This window comes from Thalassophryne amazonica, chromosome 22 (genome assembly GCF_902500255.1).
Source record: "Thalassophryne amazonica chromosome 22, fThaAma1.1, whole genome shotgun sequence".
Classification (NCBI taxonomy): Eukaryota; Metazoa; Chordata; class Actinopteri; order Batrachoidiformes; family Batrachoididae; genus Thalassophryne; species Thalassophryne amazonica.
This window is the reverse complement of record NC_047124.1, coordinates 1404415-1422832: the sequence shown is the minus strand read 5'-3', so window position 1 is coordinate 1422832 and position 18418 is coordinate 1404415. Positions and strand designations below refer to the sequence as shown.

The following is an 18418-nucleotide window of genomic DNA, read 5'->3' as shown; positions in this document are numbered from 1 at the left end:
GCCCTTTCTGGAATACTTTGGACACCAGTGATCCATAGAGCCACCTTCTGTTGAACTTACTGTCCCGCCGCCATCACGTTTCTGAACTACTGAACTAACCTCAGGCACACGGCTTGAAGGCAGCTTATTCAAATGATGGATCACTTTCTGATTTAGTGGTGACACTAAATTATACTTTATTTTTGTGTGAGAAAACAAACAAATCTATGAAAATCAACTGACCACAGGTGCAGGTTTGGTCCTGCGTTTGCAGAGGTAAATGCCAGAGTAAAGTCCTACAGCTTCACTGGTCATCTGTGCGTAGTCCTCTGGACCAAAGGGGATTTTGTGGTTGGAAATCCACCACACTGCTCCGAAGAACATAGTTTCCCATTTCAAAAGTCCAGCACTGCTGACTGAGTGTGTGTGAGAGAGAGAAAGAGAGAGTGAAGAGGGTGTGTGTATCCGTCTAACAGCTACTCTGTCTATCAGTTGCCCTTGGAGACATAAAACACACCATAACGGACTTTTCCCGGTCCAAGAGATAAGAAAGCTGAAAGCTTTACAGGAGAGAATGATCTCACTTCAACTGGGATGCCAATGAAATCCTTGTGAAAACTTTTGGATCCATTTCAAACCTTGAATTAAAGTTACTGTGCGATGCAGAAGTTGGCCTAACCTGAACCCTGACAACATAAAGAAAAGAAGCCAAAAACAATGTAAACAAGCTGACAAACGCAATGAGAGACACGTTGGGCGGGGCTGCTGGGTGGGGCCAGATAAAATCCATCAACACAGGGAGATGAACAACAAACAACGTCTCCAAGCTTCCTGTTATCACCCACTCACACAGCATCTGGCTCCACTGATCAATAACCTCTTCAGTCCCGTTCAAGTTAACTCTGATTAAATTGTGACTTTGATTAATTGGCTTGTTAGCATTTCCATAAATTCAGATTTCAACAATAAGCACATTCACCCACTTATCCTCCTTTAATGTGCTGTAGAAAAAAAGGACTTGATCAGCACAGCGACGAGACAAATCAACATTTGAATTAACATAATGCAATTATCAGTTTATGTGGGGGAATAAAACAACATCAGTGCTCCACTTATTCATGTAGCGGTGAAGGAAGTCCTGGAATCATGGCAAAGGAAAAAAAAGAGGCAAGGGGCATGAAACGTGACTGTTAAAGTGAATTCACTTCATCCTCTAAAGCTGAGGAAACTACAGACAAAAAGGCAAATCCTTCTGAGGGCCAGTGTTACTCTGATTCTTACACCAAAATAATACATAAATTGATATAGAAGACTTGCAGCTCCTGTCCTGACCTTTCACAATAAAAGACAGACATGCACTGCAACTACAACAGGAATAAGAATAGTAATAATAATAATAATAATAATAATAGCAGCCTTTTGTTTGTGCAGCATCTTTAACTTTAAAGTGCTTCCCAAAATAAAACAATGAAATGAGAACTTTCAACAAATTAACCATCTATAACCACATAATCCAATTAAGGGTCGCAGGGAAACCGGAGCCTATCCCAGTGTCATAGGGTGTGACCCTCGCAGGGCCGCATACAGACAGACAAACATGTTCACGGAAAACCTAAACGTCTCCAGTCCATCTAACCTGCGGGTCTTTGGATGTGGAACAAAGCCGAAGCACACAGAGGAAACCCACGGAAACACAGGGAGAACATGCAAACTCCACACAGACAGGACCAGGGGGAAGCGATCCCACCACCTTCTAGTTGTGAGCCAGCATTGTTAACTGCTAAACCACTGTGCCACTCATGAACCCTCTAGTTTATTCCATTTTCAGTCATTATCAAAATATTCTTCAAACCAGTGGCGGCATTATTAAATTATAGATGATGATGATAAGTATTGATTGGTCAGAGGGGATTTGTTTCTCCTCAGTATCACCCTCATTCCAAGTTTCTTTGAACAGTATCAGGTCTGAAAAAGGTTGGATTCCTACATTTTAAACTATTGTCTCCACTGGTTATTATCGACATTCTTCTCCTACTGCCATCTTCAGGTTAATCCGTTACAGCTGCGTGTCTTAATATAAACAAAAATGTTTCCATGACAGAACTAGTCATTTCGTATTGCACGGCCACTCATTTTTCCTAAACGACATGCTGCTCCTGACTGTAATCACCGCTGGCATGAGAGGAACCACCGGTCAGCAGCCAGCTGCCCATTTGAGGCCCTAAGCCACAGTTTGAGACACCACAGGTCACAACCTCTGCTGCAGCGCTGTATGGTTATACTGTGCACCCACGCCGCAGTACCACAAGGACTGTAGACTGGGGTTCTGGACTCGTTCCGGAAAAATGAAGGGTCACACTGCAGAATCAAACACAGTAAGTAGGCATCAAAGAAGAATCGCCTGATTCATGTACAGTGTGCCGAGTCCCGACAAAAACAGCAGTGTTTGCAAATATGTGTGTGGGAGAGAAGGAGAGAAGACTGGCATGAGAGCCACTTCAACCCACCAACATGTAGTCGAGGAACTGAGATGTGACCTAGTTCTGGAAGTTCCAGACAAGACAATGCCACAGCTCACCAATTAAATCTCAAGGTCAATCTACAACTAATGAATTCAATTTGGGTTTGTTGTCATGTTATAATCATCTCACTCTGCATTCTCAAACTAGGTCCACAGAACCAAGACAGCAACTGGCCATCCAGCTTGTATTTACACCAACTTAAAATAGAACTGCTACACAGCTACAAGGCACATCACAGTTTCTACTTTTTTGAGGGTTACAAATGACCAGTTCTCACTTTAAGTCTTGGCATTTTTTTTAGGGTTACAAACAGGAACTTTTAGGCCAAGCAGTTCTGGGGACTAACCACCAAAGAATGAATTTGGCCCCAACACAGAAGAGCAATGAAGCTTCATCCAAGTGATGAACCCTCCCAACAATTGTTTCACTAAATGGTTCGTGATCTGAAACCTCATTTAACAGCTCATTAGAGACCACAAACATCTAGTAGTTGTCAGATCATTTACAGCGGCTGACATTACAAGCTTCAGTCCGCACAGTGTAATTTCTGTGGACACGTAACAGTCCGCGATAAGTTTTTCCATATTAACAGAGAACTTTATTATTATTTTAATTAGAGATATTTGGATACTGCACTCTGTTATTTATTCACTGTTGTCGGACAAGTCCTTTGTTTCTCTCTTCAATCTTTTGTCATTACCCATAATTCATTATATCGCTACACAACAACGCATCAAATCATGGGAAGAGTTCTGGCTTGGGGTCAAGCTCTTTACTGCGTGTTACCTGTGTTCTTTCCTTGAGTATTCAAGTAAAACCGGTGTGCACAAGTCTAACCCTAACCCTACATTTTGAGCTTGAAATTTGTTAACTGCCTCCTGTACAGCTTCAACACCATGATTTTATTTTCATCTTTATGTCGTGATAATCATGGCAGATCCTGGATGCTGTATGTAGAGGCGGGTTAATTAGAAAGTCCAGGTTTACACTTGACAAGGACTGAACAGAGATCAGTATCTGTACTGGAGTCGATGCAGGTATCGATCATGCGGTCACAACTATATGCTAACATGCCAACACGATGCACCAGACATCACTGAAAAAACCGTCAGTTTAATGATTTCTTAGCTACAGTAAAGTCGTGTCAGGGGCAGAACACATAAATTCACAAGTTTATGAAACATGACGATCTTCTTGTATATTCGGCAGCAAAAAAATAAATAAATAAAAATAACAGATGAACTGGCGTTTATTTAAAGACCTCTTTTAGCAAACTTGTAATCACCTGCAGGTGTTGAGTTTTAAATGGCACGTGCACTGGACGCAACCAATTAAATATCGACTTTCATAAAGGAGGTTCTGTTCTGCGTATTACGGTTTACTCTGAGGTTGAACTGGGGTATTTTTTGAGTAGGTACCTTGGTTTCTGAGGGCTTTGCTGAGGGTTTCTTGAAGAATGAAGTCCTGGCAGTGAAGAAGTATTCCTCAGAGTCTTCTTCCAAACTGCTGTAGCCGCTGCTCATCGTGCTAGTCCACGTCATGGGCCGAGAAAACTCCACTCAAAACACCAACAACTCATCAAGAAACGAACTCAACGCCAAATGAGAACCGTCAACCGAGAACCCGGTCTGTGTGGATCCACGCTCCGGACTCGGCTCTTCGCTTACGCTGCTTCCTCACGACAGCGTGGGCATAAAACTACAACTTAAAGCCTTTCATTCAAAAAATAAAACGACACAAGTGTAATTAATCTTTAAAACAAAAACAGATTAAACAGTTTACTACGCAAGTTTCTAAAGGATAAAGATGAAAAAGAAAACGCACCTCCAGCGGAACGACGTTACCGACAACTTTTTGACTGACAGCCAGACAACAGTAAACGTCCCGCCCACTGACTCAACCACGAGAACTGCAGCTGACCAATCACCTGTCTGACAGTGACGCACGCTCCACCCACTCATGACGACAACAAAGATAAAAAAAAAATTCATTATATTTTTTAAGGCACTCAGTACAGAGTGGGAAAAAATCTTTACGATTACATCATGTCTTTTAAAATTTTTCTAAATTATAATTTTAGTAAACATCAGCCTGAGTTCATACTAATAATCTCTGCACGATGAAACTAGCAAAGTTTGTAACTAACTGCTTTGTACAACTTAATTTTTGTAACTGATTTTCCTGCAGTAATTGTTGGAAAATAAGTATTTGAACAACCTGCGATTTTGCAAGTTCTCCCACTTAGAAATCATGGAGGGATCTGAAATTTTCATCTTAGGTGCATGTCCACTGTGAGAGACATAATCTAAAAAATAAATAAATAAAAAATCCAGAAATCACAATGTATGATTTTTTTAAATAATTTATTTGTATGTTACTGCTGCAAATAAGTATTTGAACACCTACCAACCAGCAAGAATTCTGTCTCTCACAGACCTGTTAATTTTTCTTTAAGAAGCCCTCTTATTCTGCACTCTTTACCTGTATTAGTTGCACCTGTTTGAACTTGTTACCTGTATAAAAGACACCTGTTCACACACTCAATCAATCACACTCCAACCTGTCGACCATAGCCAAGACCAAAGAGCTGTCTAAGGACACCAGGGACAAAACTGTAGACCTGCACAAGGCTGGGATGGACTACAGGACAACAGGCAAGCAGCTTGGTAGAAGACAACAACTGTTATGATTATTTATTAGAAAGTGGACGAAACACAAGATGACTGTCAATCTCCCTCGGTCTGGGATTCCATGCAAGATCTGACTTTGTGGGGTAAGGATGATTCTGAGAAAGCTCAGAACTACACAGGAGAACCTGGTCAATGACCTGAAGAGAGCTGGGACCACAGTCACAAAGATTACATTAGTAACACATGATGCTGTCATGGTTTAAAATCCTGCAGGGCAGCAAGGTCCCCCTGCTCAAGCCAGCACATGTCCAGGCCCGTCTGAAGTTCACCAGTGACCATCTGGATGATCCAGAGGAGGCATGGGAGAAGGTCATGTGGTCAGATGAGACCAGAATAGAGCTTTTTGGAATCAACTCCACTTACCATGTTTAGAGGATGAGAACAACCCCAAGAAAACCATCCCAACCGTGAAGCATGGGGGTGGAAACATCATACTCTGGGGGTGCTCTTCTGCAAAGGGGACAGGACGACTGCACCGTATTGAAGGGAGGATGGATGGGGTCATGTATTGTGAGATTTTGGCAAACAACCTCCTTCCCTCAGTAAGAGCATTGAAGATGGGTCATGGCTGGGTCTTCAGCATGACAGTGACCCCAAACACACAGTCAGGGCAACTAAGGAGGGGCTCCGTAAGAAGCATTTCAAGGTCCTGGAGTGGCCTGGCCAGTCTCCAGACCTGAACTCAATAGAAAATCTTTGGAGGGAGCTGAAACTCCAAACCTGAAAGATCTAGAGATCTGTATGGAGGAGTGGACCAAAATCTCTGCTGCAGTGTGTGAAAACCTGGTGAAAAACTACAGGAAATGTTTGACCTCTGTAATTGCAAACAAAGGCTACTGTACCAAATATTAACATTGATTTTCACAGGTGTTCAAATACGTATTTGCAGCAGTAACATTCAAATAAATTATTAAAAAAAATCATACATTGTGATTTCCAGATTTATTTTTTTTTTTTTTTTAGATTATGTCTCTCACAGTGGACATGCACCTAAGATGAAAATTTCAGACCCCTCCATGATTTCTAAGTGGGAGAACTTGCAAAACTGCAGGGTGTTCAAATACTTATTTTCCTCACTGTATATGACTGCAGTAGTCATACTAGCTGCCCCCCACCACCTTTTTCTTTTTAAATATATAAATAGAACCACAATGGAAATTTTATAATCAATTAATGCCTTCAGAAAAGCTCAAAACACTCTAAACTGCAATGTAAAAAAGTCATGCAATGTAAATGTAAACTATAGGTTTTCCCTTTATGTTTATATCTCAAGGTATATTTGATTTTCACCTATAACATGACATTTGTCCAGAGTTTGTCATTATACATGCGTTTATGTTATGAATTATGAATTGATATTGTCAGCAGGACCTGCAGCGACCTTTGAGGGGTCACACATAAACCAATAAGTTTGTTCTTTAATTATATGTGACTTCATGTTGTGACTTCATCATGAAGTCACTTATACCAATCGGTCACAGATATATTACTGATCAATATGAGCTTTTGTTTAAATATCTAAGCAGAGATATTATGGTAAACTTATATTTTGTGGAATGTTTTTTTTCCCCCAAACTTTATTTTACAGTTTTCAGTTAACAAACACAAACACTGAACAACATGAAAACCCACCCCATAAGGCTCATGAAAAAATGAACAAAAAATGAAATGGAATGAACAAGATCCAGTGCAAAAATTGCCAGGCAGGAACCTCTCTTAGTATATTAGCTGAGTTGGTGTTATATCTATATTAAAGTTAGAATATTTTCAACTATCCAGTGCAACGGATGTTAAAGTACATCAGCGGAAGGAAAAACCTTCTACAAACTCTATGAAGGGAATCCAGGTCAAAGTGAAGTTTTTACGGGCTTTACGTATCTTGTATCTCAGCTTTTCCAAGGGTAGAAAGGATAGTACCTCCCTCAACCACTGCAGAAATGACAGGGCTGAATTTGATTTCCAATTAAAAAGTATAAAGGGCCTTTCACACTGAATACTTTAGGCCAATCCGTCAACACATCCGACGCATGACGTCAGACGCGTCGCTTCGGAAGCGGCAAGGGGGCGGAGATTGCCACGTCACACTCTGGCTGTTTCCACAACCTGAAAAAAGTTCAGCGATCACCATTTGAATTTGCGTCGCCTGAACCACAAAAAAGCTTTAAAAAACAGCAGTAGAACGATTCTCCCATCATCCTGCTGGGAGAAGCTTTTTTCAGCTACTTTTCGGAGTGACACCGACCAAGGGAGGACTGACGACTTGGTGGGATATCGATCGAACCACGACAGCGGGCCGACCCGCACGGGGAAGCTGGCCTTCAAGTATCATCTTCTAGATTGGACTACTGCAATGCTCTATTTTCTGGTTTACCGCAGTCCAGCATTAGGGGTCTCCAATTGGTTCAAAATGCTGCAGCCAGACTTTTGACACGAAGCAGAAAGTTCGACCACATTACACCCATTTTGGCGTCTCTTCACTGGCTTCCTGTCCCAGTGAGATCAGATTTTAGGGTTCTGCTACTAACCTATAAAATTATTCATGGACTGGCACCTCCCTACCTAGCTGACCTAATTAAACCTTACGTACCGGCCCGGGCTTTACGTTCTCAGGGTGCAGGACTATTTTGTGTCCCTAAGGTGAATAAGAAGTCTGCGGGTCACAGAGCTTTCTCTTATTGTGCCCCTGTTCTGTGGAATGATCTCCCTGCGTCAATAAAACAGTCAGATTCTGTGGAGACTTTCAAGTCCAGACTTAAGACGCACTTATTTTCCCTTTCATATGGCTAGCATACTGGTACAGTTTTGTTTTACGCTTTTTACTCTTTTAATTCATTTATTAGTAATTGGAGTGTGCCGCGGCCTCAGCTTTACCTAAATTCTGGGTCTTTTAGTGAAGTTTAGGGCTAGTGGCCGGCGATCACCTTAGTATTTCTCTGTTTTTCTTGTTGTTTAATGCTGACAAATTATACAGTTTTTTTTTGTTTTTTTTGTCTTTCTGATGCCTGATTCTTTTTTTTCTCTCTGTTTAAGGTGCAGCTCCATCCAGAGATGGGAGTCGTGTTCGTGTGGGTGATTTTCCTGTCCTGTGCGCCAATAGCATTTCTTGTATATTTGTCTGTGAATTGTTCTGTAATTTATGTTTTGTATCATGGCCCAAGCAGAGGGACACCCCTTTGAGTCTGGTCTGCTTGAGGTTTCTTCCTCAGAGGGAGTTTTTCCTTACCACTGTTGCTCTGGGGGTTGGTAAGGTTAGACCTTACCTGTGTGAAGCGCTTTGAGGCAACTCTGTTGTGATGTGGCGCTATATAAATGAAAATAAATTGAAATTGAAAATCATCACTGGTCAGACCGAGGCAGGCAGCCAGGGTGATGGAGCAAACCCACTCAGTCCGAAATCTCCCACTTTTTGGATATATGTGAAGTCCCAGTTTGACCAGAGGAGTTTAGTTCTGCAGCTTTATCGAGGTGAGAATAAAATAAAAGTAAAACGTGACGTTTACTGAACTGCTGTGAAGGTTTAATGATCGGCTAACGTTAGCGTAGCCTTTTAGCACAGATGATCTGAGTGAACACTTTAATTTGTAGATGGTTCAGTCTTTTTTTATTTTTACCAAATAAAGCTACAGCTTTTTTCAGACACCACAAAAGCTCAACTTTAAATAACTTATTTTTTCGGGCATTTTTTTTTTCCATCGTTTTTTTTTTTTTTTTTTCCATTTTTTCCCCTTTTTTAGATATGAACTGTTTAGTGTTTCTTTATTTTTAAAGAAATATTTTTATTTGTCCCAATCAGGAACATTTGCTGTGCAGACAACCAAACTTCCATTGATGAGCTGAACACCACGAAGTCCAGTCAAAAGAAAACATCTCTGCTCTTCAAAATAGGGCAAAATGTCTTCAGCAACACCACCAGAGGTCAAAGCTGCAGAAGAGACCTTCATCTGGTCCAGAGAATCCAGCATAACATCACCTGCTTCTAAATAAAGGCTCTTTCAACAGCAACTATTTTATTATTTTTTAAAAAGCTGTTTCATTTTATATTTTAACAATAAATGAACGGATCATTAAAAATGTCCACAAAATCAAAGTCAAAAGACATTTGCACAAGTAGAAGCTCTCTACTTATTCTGCTCAAATTCATATTTTAGAAATGACTCTGTCCTGATCACAACATTAAAGGCAATTACATATTTTGGTGAAATTACAAGTTGAAATGACCATTAAAAAAAATTCATCATGAGGTTTATGTCACAGAAATCCTACTTTACAATCACACTGCAGTCATTGTTAAATTATTTTCTGTTGCATTTGTAATAAACATTTGTATTTATTTACAGTGTCTTTCTGGTTGAAATGAGATATAAATAATCTACCAGACTAAAAAAAATGTATAAATTTCCATGTTATTTTATCTAAAAATAAATGTCTGAGGTTCCTTATGTTAAACAAGAAATTATCTAATCTGAAATAACAGGTGGTTTTAATTTACAGATGAAAGAAAGTTTTCTAAAGAACCATTTATTGATTTATTTAGCTATTGTAATTACAAGTGTTCTAAACTTTTTTTTAACAGTAATCAGAAATTCTGAGGTAACAAACAACAACGAAAAATATTTCGAAAAACATTTTCTTCAGAAAACTGCTCCATAAATGAGAAGTCCTGTGACACGTATGTTTTGTAGAGATCAGTGGTTTCTGCACCGATCCGCTTTGTAGAGAACAGTGCTTTCTGCACCAATCCGTTTTGTAGAGATCAGTGGTTTGTTTCTACACCGATCCGTTTTGTAGAGATCAGTGGTTTCTGCACCGATCTGTTTTGTACAGATCAGTGGTTTGTTTCTACACCGATCTGTTTTGTACAGATCAGTGCTTTCTGCACCGATCCGTTTTGTAGAGATCAGTGGTTTCTGCACCGATCCGTTTTGTAGAGATCAGTGGTTTGTTTCTACACCAATGTGTTTTGTACAGATCAGTGCTTTCTGCACCGATCCGTTTTGTAGAGATCAGTGGTTTCTGCACCGATCTGTTTTGTACAGATCAGTGGTTTGTTTCTACACCGATCTGTTTTGTACAGATCAGTGCTTTCTGCACCGATCCATTTTGTAGAGATCAGTGGTTTCTGCACCGATCCGTTTTGTAGAGATCAGTGGTTTGTTTCTACACCAATGTGTTTTGTACAGATCAGTGCTTTCTGCACCGATCCGTTTTGTAGAGAGCAGTGGTTTCTGCACTGAGCCGTTTTGTAGAGATCAGTGGTTTGTTTCTACACCGATCTGTTTTGTACAGATCAGTGGTTTCTGCACTGATCCGTTTTGTAGAGATCAGTGGTTTCTGCCACTAGTCTTCTGTGTTTTGGCCCGATGTGTCATTCCTATTTGACAACGCAAAGGTACGTCATAGCTCAGAGCATCGAAAGTTGGATTGGATTGAACTTTGACCGCGTCAGCCTGCCGACAAGCGGCAATGCGCGCTCCCGTCAGAAGCGTCGGTTTAGCTCGGCTTTTGACGCGACTCATGTGACGCATCTAAAAAGCAACGCGTCTCATTGAAAATAATGCTTTTTAGAACGATTTTTGACGCATTTGACGCATCTGACGTATTCAGTGTGAAAGGCCCATAAGTCTGCGTGCAAGTAAAGAGGAAATGCCAAGGCAGATTAGAAACTTTGTGGTCTGGAGGTGGTATGCCAAAAATGGATGTATGATAGTCAGGTGTTATAGTCTGGCCACAAATTTTAGAAAATACTTCAAATATCTGTCTCCAATAGTCGTTGAGGGAGGCACATGACCAGAACATATGTCCTATTGTAGGGGGTACATGACTTGTGAAATGTTTTCAACCTGAGCTGCCACCAGTCTGTTGGGAAAAGTCATCATCTGGACAAACTAAATCCCAGCGGTATTCCAACCATGTTGTGTGGGCCGCCAGAAGAGGAGGTACTGCTGGCCCACCACCAGAGGGCGCCCTGCCTGAAGTGCAGGCTTCAGGCACGAGAGGGCGCTGCCGCCACGGACACAGCCGGGAGTGACAGCTGTCACTCATTATTTCCTGACAGCTGTCACTCATTCATGCCTCATCATCTCACTCCATAAAACCCAGACGTCATCTCCACCTCATCGCCGAGATATCGTACTTCTATGGAGGTAACCTTCTCAGCCTGCAGATTCAGATAAGTGGTTACACAGACGCTGCACAAGTGTGTGTTAGAGGTGGAGGTGGCATTCCCACCGTTGTTGTTACGGGGTGTACACACACCCACACCTGACTGTCTTTGCTCTTCGCCAGCAGTACCAGATCCGACAGCCGGGGACGGTGATCACCTGGGAATTCGGGACTTGGTGGCTCCAGTATTCACCGGGTTCGGTGGCGGCGGAAATCGTGTGGTTCTGGCTCTTCTCAGGACAGACGTCTTCTATCCTCGAGCCTGCCCACACGTCACCTTTGTGGATTGACTGTTATCAGATTCTGAGATTGTCTGTATATTCGTTGTGCACCTTCACAACATTAAATTGTTACTTTTTGGCTCATCTATTGACCGTTCATTTGCGCCCCCTGTTGTGGGGTCCGTGTCACTACACTTTCCCCACAGGATATCTCGGCCAGCGTCATGGATCCCGAGGTGCGTCACCCATCTGTTGGACAGCCAATGGAAGAGCAGGGTGCACAGGCGTCTGCAGGAGGCGTGCTCGGTGAGGTTGCAGCAAATCCTCACCGCCTTTACTGCTCGGCTGGATTTGATGTCCGAGCAAAACGTCATCCTTAATCGCAGGATGGAGGCTCTCACCGCACAGGTGAAGCGCGCGATCAGAGCGCTGCTGCGGCTCCTCCTCCTGCCGACCCGTGTCGGATATTAACATTCCACTGGTCGTTCAACGAACCCCCCCACCATCCCCTGAAGCATACATAAGTCCCCCAGAGCCGTACGGGGGTTGTGTGGAAACGTGGCGCGGACTTTCTGATGCAGTGTTCGCATCGTCTTTGCACAACGACCCGTGATGTACGCGTCTGACGCCAGCAAGGTGGCTTATGTTATTAACTTGCTTCGGGGTAAGGCACGCGCCTGGGCTACGGCGCTCTGGGAACAGAACTCACGGTATTTATCAGCATACACTGGGTTTGTGAGGGAGTTCAGAACAGTGTTTGACCACCCTAACAGAGGAGAGACCGCTTCAACAGTGCTGCTGTCAATGCGACAGGGGCGCCGGTGCGCAGCCGAATATGCAGTCGACTTCCGCATCGCGGCTGTGAGGTCCGGCTGGAATAACGTTGCGCTCCGCGCCGCCTTCATAAACGGACTGTCATCGGTCCTGAAGGAGCATCTGGTAGCTAAGGAAGAACCGCGGGATTTAGATGGGCTTATCGATCTCGTTATACGGTTAGACAATCGGTTGGAGGAACGCCGTCAGGAGCGAGGCGAAGGACGTGGCCGGGTACGCGCCGTCCCTCTCCCGTCCGGGTTCGAAAAGGTTCCGCCCTCCCCACGCTCCACAGCCGCAGCACTCCGTGGGGCAACAGCTCCCCCTGTTGACGTTGCTAGGGAGACGCACAGGGCCAAAATGAGAACAGATGACAGAAGGAGGAGGCTGGTCCGCGGGGAGTGTTTTCTCTGCAGCTCGAAAGAGCACATACAGAAAAAACTGCCCCAAACGGCCACAACGACAACAACCGCCCTTAGAGACTGGGCTAAGGGGGGGTCATAACATTCACGTGGGACACACACATATTGCCACACGACTCCCAGTTACAATCCTGAGCGGGGATTTAACCCTTCAAGCCCCAGCACTGGTGGACACGGGGTCAGAAGGGAATCTGCTAGACAGCAGATGGGCAAGGGAGGTAGGGCTCCCTCTGGTGGCGCTTCCTTCGCCATTGCAGGTGCGGGCACTAGATGGCACCCTTCTCCCTTTAATCACACACAAGACACAACCAGTAACTCTGGTGGTGTCTGGAAACCATCGGGAGGAGATCGAGTTTTTTGTAACTCCTTCTACCTCCCGCGTGATTTTGGGCTTCCCATGGATGTTGAAACACAATCCCCAGATTGATTGGCCGTCTGGGGTAGTGGTTCAGTGGAGCGAAACCTGCCATCGGGTGTGTTTAGGATCCTCGGTTCCTCCCGGTTTACATGCTAAGGAGGAGGTCAAAGTCCCTCCCAATCTGACAGCAGTGCCGGTTGAGTACCACGATCTTGCTGATGTCTTCAGCAAGGATCTGGCACTCACCCTTCCCCGGCACCGTCCGTACGATTGTGCCATTGATTTGGTTCCAGGCGTTGAGTTCCCGTCCAGCAGGCTGTACAACCTCTCACGACCTGAGCGCGAATCAATGGAGACCTACATCCGGGACTCATTAGCTGCCGGGCTGATCCGGAACTCCACCTCCCCGATGGGTGCAGGTTTCTTTTTTGTGGGCAAGAAAGATGGCGGACTCCCTTGATGCATTGATTACAGGGGGCTGAATGAGATTACGGTTCGCAACCGATACCCGTTGCCGTTGTTAGATTCTGTGTTCACCCCCCTGCATGGAGCAAAAATCTTTACTAAGCTGGATCTTAGGAATGCGTATCACCTGGTTCGGATCCGGAAGGGAGACGAATGGAGACGGCATTTAAACACCCCCGTTAGGTCACTTTGAGTACCTGGTCATGCCGTTCGGCCTCACCAACGCCCCCGCGACGTTCCAAGCCTTGGTTAACGACGTCTTGCGGGACTTCCTGCACCGATTCGTCTTCGTATATCTGGACGATATTCTCATCTTTCTCCGGATCCTGAGACCCATGTCCAGCATGTACGTCAGGGTCCTGCAGCAGTTGTTAGAGAACCGACTGTTTGTGAAGGGCGAGAAGTGCGAGTTTCACCGCACGTCTTTGTCCTTCCTGGGGTTTATCATCTCCTCTAACTCCGTTGCCCCTGATCCAGCCAAGGTTGTGGCGGTGAGAGACTGGCCCCAACCAACAAGCCGCAGGAAGCTGCAACAGTTCCTCGGCTTCGCTAATTTCTATAGAGGGTCATTAAAGGGCTACAGTCAGGTAGTTAGCCCCTGACAGCCCTGACCTCTCCAAAAGTCCCCTTCACCTGGTCGATCGGTGCGAAGCCGCGTTCAAGGAGTTGAAACGACGGTTCTCTACTGCGCCAGTTTTGGTGCAGCCCGACCCTAGCCGCCAGTTCGTGGTTGAAGTGGACGCCTCTGACTCAGGGATAGGAGCCGTGCTATCCCAGAGCGGAGAGACCGATAAGGTTCTTCACCCTGTGCCTACTTTTCCTCGCAGGTTGACCCCGGCTGAACGGAACTAGGACGTCGGCAATCGAGAACTCCTTGCGGTGAAAGAGGCTCTTGAGGAGTGGAGACACCTGTTGGGAGGGAGCGTCTGTGCCATTCGCGGTTTTCACTGACATCGGAACCTGGAGTATATCAGGACCCGCCAAGCGGCTGAACCCCAGGCAAGCCCGCTGTCACTGTTCTTCGGGCGTTTTGACTTCCGGATCACCTATCGCCCCGGGACCAAGAACCAGAGGTCGGATGCCTTGTCCCGGGTACACGAAGAGGAGGTCAAAAACTGCGCTGGTCGGATCCACGGAGCCCATCCTGCCTGAGTCCACTATCGTGGCCACCCTCACCTGGACGTGGAGAAGATCGGGAGGCCCTGGCACGAAGCCCGGACCCGGGAACTGGACCAAAAGACAAACTATAACGTCCCACCAGAGGCCAGGGCTGCGGTCCTAGACTTCTGTCACGGTTCAAGCTCGCCGGTCATCCGGGGGTGCGAAGGACCATGGCAGTTGTCCGGCAGCGCTTCTGGTGGCGTCTATGGAGGCCGACGTCCGGGAGTACATCCAGGCCTGCACCACCTGTGCCAGGGCAAGGCTGACCACAGGAAGTCCCAAGGTCTGCTCCAAACCGCTTCCTGTGCCTCATCGCCCCTGGTCCCACATCAGCCTGGATTTTGTCACGGGTCTCCCACCGTCCCAGGGCAACACCACCATCCTCACGATAGTGGAGACCGATTCTCTAGGCGGCCCACTTCGTGGCCCTCCCGAAGCTCCCTACGGCCCAGGAAACAGCGGACCTCCTGGTCCACCACGTCGTCAGTCTGCATGGGATCCCTACTGACGTAGTCTCGGATCGTGGTCCCCAGTTTTCCTCTCACGTCTGGAGGAGTTTCTGCAGGGAACTGGGGGCCACCGTGAGCCTCTCGTCCGGGTACCATCCACAGACGAACGGACAGGCAGAGCGGGCCAAACAGGAGTTGGAACAGACCCTCCGCTGTGTGACATCCGCGCACCCGACGGCCTGGAGCAACCACCTGGCCTGGATCGAGTATGCGCATAACAGCCAGGTGCCTTCTGCTACCGGCCTCTCCCCATTTGAGGTGTGTTTGGGGTACCAGCCCCATTATTTCCGTGGTGGAGGGAGAGGTCGGTGTGCCCTTGGTCCGGGCCCACCTTCGGAGGTGCCGTCGGGTGTGGCGCACCGCCCGTTCTGCCTTGTTGAAGGCCCGGACGAGGGCCAAGACCCATGCAGACCGCCGGCGGTCCCCTGCCCCTGCATACCAGCCCGGGCAGGAGGTGTGGTTGGCGACGAAGGACATCCCGCTTCAGGTACAATCACCGAAACTGATGGACAGGTTCATCGGACCCTTCCGCATCCTCAAGGTCCTCAGCCCTGCCGCAGTGAAGCTGGGAGCTGGAGCTTCACTGCGGATCCACCCGGTGTTCCACATCTCCAAAATCAAACCGCACCACACCTCACCCCTCTGTGCTCCCGGTCCGGCGCCGCCTCCTGCCCGGATCATTGATTGGGAGCCGGCTTGGACAGTGCGCCGGCTCCTGGACGTCCGTTGAATGGGCCGGGGGTTCCAATATCTGGTGGACTGGGAGGGGTATGGACCCGAAGAACGCTCCTGGGTGAAGAGGAGCTTCATCCTGGATCCGGCCCTCCTGGCCGATTTCTACCGTCGACACCCCAATAAGCCAGGAGGCGCCCGTTGAGGGGGGGGGGTCCTGTTGTGTGGGCCGCCAGGCGTCTGCAGGAGGCGTGCTCGGTGAGTTGCAGCAAATCCTCACCGCCTTTACCGCTCGGCTGGATTTGATGTCCGAGCAAAACGTCATCCTTAATCGCAGGATGGAGGCTCTCACCGCACAGGTGGAAGCGCGCGATCAGAGCGCTGCTGCGGCTCCTCCTCCTGCCGACCCGATGTCAATCAATCAATCAATCAACTTTTTTCTTATATAGCGCCAAATCACAACAAACAGTTGCCCCAAGGCGCTCCACATTGTAAGGCAAGGCCATACATAATTATGAAAAACCCCAACGGTCAAATGACCCCCTATGAGCAAGCACTTGGCCACAGTGGAAGGAAAAACTCCCTTTAACAGGAAGAAACCTCCAGCAGAACCAGGCCTCAGGGAGGGGCAGTCTTCTGCTGAGACTGGTTGGGCTGAGGGAAAGAACCAGGAAAAAGACATGCCGAGAAGGGGGGCAGAGATCGATCACTAATGATTAAATGCAGAGTGATGCATACGGAGCAAAAAGAGAAAGAAACAGTGCATCATGGGAACCCCCCACAGTCTACGTCTAAAGCAACATAACCAAGGGATGGTCCAGGGTCACCCGATCCAGCCATAACTATAACCTTAGCAAAAAGGAAGTTTTAAGCCTAATCTTAAAAGTAGAGAGGGTGTCTGTCTCCCTGATCTGAATTGGGAGCTGGTTCCACAGGAGAGGAGCCTGAAAGCTGAAGGCTCTGCCTCCCATTCTACTCTTACAAACCCTAGGAACCACAAGTAAGCCCGCAGTCTGAGAGCGAAGCGCTCTAATGGGGTAATAGGGTACTACGAGGCCCCAGATAAGATGGGACCTGATTATTCAAAACCTTATAAGTAAGAAGAAGAATTTAAATTCTATTCTAGAATTACAGGAAGCCAATGAAGAGAGGCCAACACGGGTGAGATATGCTCTCTCCTGCTAGTCCCCGTCAGTACTCTAGCTGCAGCATTCTGAACAACTGAAGGCTTTTTAGGGAACTTTAGGACAACCTGATAATAATGAATTACAATAGTCCAGCCTAGAGGAAATAAATGCATGAATTAGTTTTTCAGCATCACTCTGAGACAAGACCTTTCTGATTTTAGAGATATTGCGTAAATGCAAAAAGGCAGTCCTACATATTTGTTTAATATGCGCTTGTCGGATATTAACATTCCACTGGGTCGTTCAACGACCCCCCCACCATCCCCTGAAGCATACATAAGTCCCCAGAGCCGTACGGGGGTTGTGTGGAAACGTGCGCGGACTTTCTGATGCAGTGTTCGCTTCGTCTTTGCACAACGACCGTGATGTACGCGTCTGACGCCAGCAAGGTGGCTTATGTTATTAACTTGCTTCGGGGTAAGGCACGCGCCTGGGCTACGGCGCTCTGGGAACAGAACTCACGGTATTTATCAGCATGAGAATCTGTCTAGTGTTTTGTTTTGTTTTTTAGTTATTTTATTAAAACACACACACACACTGCACGTGTGGAGGCCTAAAGGGTCATAACCGTGTAATGTCACACATTCTGTGTTTGGTTCGTATCAAACGGTAACGAGCTGACGGTGGCTGTAAAATTAACGGAACACATCAGGTGGTGGTTCTGGTCAAAACACAGCCTTTACTGAGCAGAAAGATGATTCAAACTCAAGTCCTTCTGGTTGCAGCTGCTGTCCGAGGCCCTTGGTTCCTGCTGCGTTTAGGGACTTAACTTTGTGAGCTGTTCTCAGCTGAAAAGGGGCCAGAATAAAAAATAATAATAATAAAATGATGGGGGTTAAAAAGCTTCAGAGCAGCAGGTTCAATCTACAGAACATCTGCACTAAATTAAGAAAAAAAACAAAACGCACGCAGGTAGAAGCAGCAGACGGGTCGTTCAGAGAGACAGGCTCTAATTTCAAACCAACCAGCTTCCAAAAAGGCCCAAAAATAAATACGGCACAGCTGCCAAACCACCAAAACAGCTTCATCATCTCCACCTGCTCCAAACCTGAAGGACGTCTCTGACACGGATGACGTCACTGCAGAGACCCACGTGTGGCCTCAACTGCTGATGTCCACATACTTTTGACTTGGAATGTGGTTAATGTGGTTACACTTTAACCACATTCCAGGCCTGTGACCTACAACAGGAACAGAGCACACGAAGACAAAAACGTATCCACGGTGACACCTGCCACCCGGAACCGGACGGAAAGA

The 18418-nt window shown here is 46.2% G+C and overlaps 1 protein-coding gene across 1 annotated transcript in view; it reads right to left on the bottom strand.

The window, feature by feature from the left end:
* rassf3 (Ras association domain family member 3) overlaps nucleotides 1-4372 on the bottom strand; it is a 49104-nt gene extending 44732 nt beyond the window's left edge. The window contains exon 1 of the mRNA XM_034163173.1: nucleotides 3920-4372. Coding sequence (XP_034019064.1) covers nucleotides 3920-4042 — 123 coding nt within the window. The 5' untranslated portion in view covers nucleotides 4043-4372. The remainder of the gene's footprint in view (nucleotides 1-3919) is intronic.
* Nucleotides 4373-18418: the final 14046 nt, after the last annotated feature.